Source organism: Nematolebias whitei, chromosome 3 (assembly GCF_014905685.2).
Source record: "Nematolebias whitei isolate Nwh7 chromosome 3, NemWhi1, whole genome shotgun sequence".
Lineage (NCBI taxonomy): Eukaryota > Metazoa > Chordata > Actinopteri > Cyprinodontiformes > Rivulidae > Nematolebias > Nematolebias whitei.
Window position 1 is genome coordinate 3263438 of NC_056500.1, and position 3928 is coordinate 3267365.

Genomic DNA, 3928 nt, shown 5'->3' on the forward strand with positions numbered 1-3928 from the left:
ACCTTTTACAATAAAACCCTTTCCACAGACCTGACATGAGAAAGGTCTCTCACCTGTGTGTGTTTTCATGTGGATATTCAAATCACTTCTAAAAATAAAACTTTTTCCACAGATCTGACACGAGAAAGGTCTCTCACCTGTGTGTTTTTTCATGTGTACTTTCAAATGAACTTTTCGCTTGTAACTTTTTCCACAGGTCTCACATGAGAAAGGCTTTTCACCAGAGTGAGATCTCATGTGAGAATTCAAAGCGCTTCCAAGAATAAAACTTTTTCCACAGGTCTCACACGTGAAAGACTTCTCACCTGTGTGAGTTTTCATGTGGTATTTAAAGCTGTTATTTTCAGAGTAACTTTTTCCACAGATTTGACAAGTAAAAGGTCTCTCACCTGTGTGTGATTTCACATGAGAATTCAAAGCGCTTCTAAAAGCAAAAGTTTTTCCACAGATCTGACATGAGAAAGGCTTCTCACCTGTGTGAGTTCTCATGTGAGCTGTTAAATTATATTTTACAGAGAATTTTCTCCCACAAGTCAAACACACAAAACACTTTTTGGGGTTTCTTTTTACATTTGGGTGGTCTAGGTTGTCGCCGTGACTTCTGGTTTGTGAACTTCTCTTATTTTGTTTCAGCTCTTCATCTCTGCTGAATCCTGAGTCTGTTTTTTCTGCTTCCTTCCTGAACTTGGTTCTCAGACTCAGAAGAGTACAGAGAAAGCCGTTGGTACCTGTTCGGTTCTAGTTCCTTGTGGTTTCTTTCATTATAAACTGGAGTTACCATAAAGATTTCAGTCTCCTGCTCCTCTTTCATCTCTAGAGTTTTTCGGTTTGTCTGTGGAGGTTTTGTATTCTTCTGTTCTTCTTTTTTCTGTGGAAGTTCTATATCCTCATGCTTCTCTTTTATCTGTGGAAGTTCTGGTTCCTCCTGGTCTGAACTGGAGTTCATCTCCTGGTTATAGAGCCATTGGCCAGTGAGACCCTCTTTCTCCTTCCCGGTGTGATGCCGTGGGAGAGCTGGATGAACGAACAAAAGAAAATTTTACATTAAAGTGATTGTAAGACAATGTGCATTACGTTTCATTCAACCTTTATTTATACAGGTTAGTCTTGTTGAGCCGAGGACTCATTTACAAGAGAGACCTGTTTTTAACAAAGAATGACGACAACAGTAGACAATCATAAAGGCATTTAAATTGAAAAGATAAATGGAAGAAAACAATCTAAAATAAATTAAACAAAAACAGCTGCATTGTAAAGCAATGTCTTCTTTCAGCTTTTCCCTCTTCAGGGGTCGCCACAGCGAGTCATCCTCCTCCACCTCACTCTGTCCTCTCTCCAACTACATCCATGTCCTCTCTAACTGCATCCATATATCTCCTCTGGCCTTCATCTTTGTCCTTTCCCTGGCAGCTGCATTTCTAACATCCTTCTACCAATAAACCCACGGTCCCTCCTCTGAACATGTCCAAATCATCTCAGTCTGGCCTCCCTAACTTTATCTCCCAGTTGTTCAACCTAAGCTGTACCTCTGATGATCTCATTCCTAATTTTATCCATCCTCGTCACTCCTAAGGAGAACCTCAGCATCTTCATTTCCACCACTTCCAGTTCTGTCTCCTGTCTTTTTGTCAATGTCTCTGTCTCCAGACCATACAACATAGCTGGTCTCACCACTGTCTTGTAAACTTTTCCTTTGACCTTTGCTAATACCCTTTTGTCCCAAATCACTCCTGAGACTTCTCTCCATTCTGCCTGGACTCTCTTCTTCACCTCTTTACCACACTCCCCATTTTCCTGGACAGTGGACCCCAAGCCCTTGAAATTCTGCACCTTTGTGACCTCTGCTCCTTGTAGCCTCACTGTTCCACCTCCTCCCTCTCATTCACACACATGGACTCTGTCTTACTACGGCTGACTTTCATTCCTCTTCTTTCAAGTGCAAACCTCCATGTCTCCAAGTTCTCTTCCACCTGTTCCGTATTCTCAACACAGATCACAATGTCATCTGCAAACATCATAGTCCACAGGGATTCCAGTCTGACCTCATCTGTCACCAGCTTCCCATACAACTCATCATACACCTTCTGCTTTGCCTTAGCTACCTCCCTTTGCTCTATGCCCCATCTCCTTATATCCCAGTCTCCTCTCTTCAGTCCTCTCACTGTCATATTTCTTCTTGGCTAACTTCTTTCTTTGAATGGCGTCCTGCACTTCACTATTCCACCACCATCCATCACCAGAGCAAACAAGGAGCTCAGAGCTGATCCTTAATGCAATCCCACCTCCACCTTGAAGCTATCCGTCACTCCTATAGCACCTCACCACTGTCCTGCTGTTCTCATACATGTCCTGTACTAGTCTAACACAGTACTTCTCTGCCACTCCAGATTTCCTCATGCAACACCACACCTCCTCCCTCGGCACCCTGTCAGATGCTTTTTCTAATTCCGCAAAGACACAATGGAGTTTTTTTCTGACAAGCTCTGTACTTCTCCATCAGCATCCTCAAAGCAAAGATGGCATCTGTGGTGCTCCTTCTTGGCATGAAACCATACTGTTGCTCACAAATAGTCAATAATTATTGACTCGAATAAGTCTTGCTTCCACAACTCTCTCCCAGATCTTCATCGTGTGGCTCATTAACTTAATTCCCCTGTAGTTGCTACAACTCTGTACATCACCCTTGTTCTTAAAAATGGCCACCAGCACACTTCTTCTCCATTCCTCAGACATTTTCTCACCCTCAAATATGCCATTGAATATTTGAGTAAAAAACCTCACTGCAATCTCTCCAAGATGTTTCCAAACCTCCAGTGGTCATCAGGTCCTACTGCCTTCCCCTTCTTCATTCTTTTCAGAGCTTTCTGGACTTCACCCTCACTAATCTTTCCCACTTCTTGGTACAAAGTTTCTATGACATCTACTCATTCTCTTCATTCATTAGCTCCTCAAAGTACTCCTTCCATCTTCCTGTCACACACTCCTCACTTGTTAGAACATTACCATTCCTATCTTTAACAAACCTAACCTGATGCACATCCTTTCCAGCCTGATCCCTCTGTCTTGCCAATCGGTACAAGTCCTTCTTGCCCTCTTTAGTGTCCAGCCTCCCATACAACTCATCATACACCTTCTGCTTTGCCTTAGCTACCTCTCTCTTTGCTCTATGCCCCATCTTCTTATATTCCTGTCTCCTCTCTTCAGTCCTCTCACTGTCATATTTCTTCTTGGTTAACCTCTTTCTTTGAATGACGTCCTGCACTTCACTATTCCACCACCAGGTTTCCTTATAATCAATTCACACACAACCATCCAATGCCATCTGGCCACAATCTCCCCTGCCACAACCTTACAGTCTCAAATCTCCCTCAGGTTTCCTTTTGGATGTAGTTGACCTTCGTACTCCTACCTCCACTTTTAAAGGTCACTCTATGTTCCTCACACTTTTGGAAATAGGTGTTGACTACAGCCATTTCCATTCTCTTAGCAAAATCCACCACCATCTGACCTTCCTGGTTTATTTCCTTGACACCAAACCTACCCATCACTTCCTCATCCCCTCTGTTTCCTTCACCAACGTGTCCATTCAGGTCTGCTCTGATCACCACGCTCACCTCTCTAGGAAAACTCTCGATCATTTCATCCAGATCCTTCCAAAATGTATCTTTCTCCTCCTCATCACATCCAACCTGTGGACCATAATTACTTACAATGTTTAGCAACAGACCTTCTACTTCTATCCATACATCCATTTTCTTTACCTGCTTATTCCATTTTTTTTGGGTCACGGGGGTCGCTGGTGCCCATGTCCAGCAATCACTGTGCGAGGGGCGGGGGACACCCTGGACAGGTCTCCAGTCCATCACAGGGCCACATAGAGACAAACGACACAAACAACCATTCACTCTCTCACTCACACCTAGGGACA

The 3928-nt window shown here is 43.4% G+C and overlaps 1 protein-coding gene across 1 annotated transcript; it reads right to left on the minus strand.

Moving 5' to 3' along the window:
• Window positions 1-18: 18 nt before the first annotated feature.
• LOC119430472 (gastrula zinc finger protein XlCGF57.1) lies at window positions 19-658 on the minus strand (the record flags this gene model as incomplete). The annotated part of the gene is made up of 1 exon (XM_037697883.1): window positions 19-658. A coding segment is annotated over exon 1 (471 nt), but the record flags the coding sequence as incomplete, so codon positions are not given.
• Window positions 659-3928: the final 3270 nt, after the last annotated feature.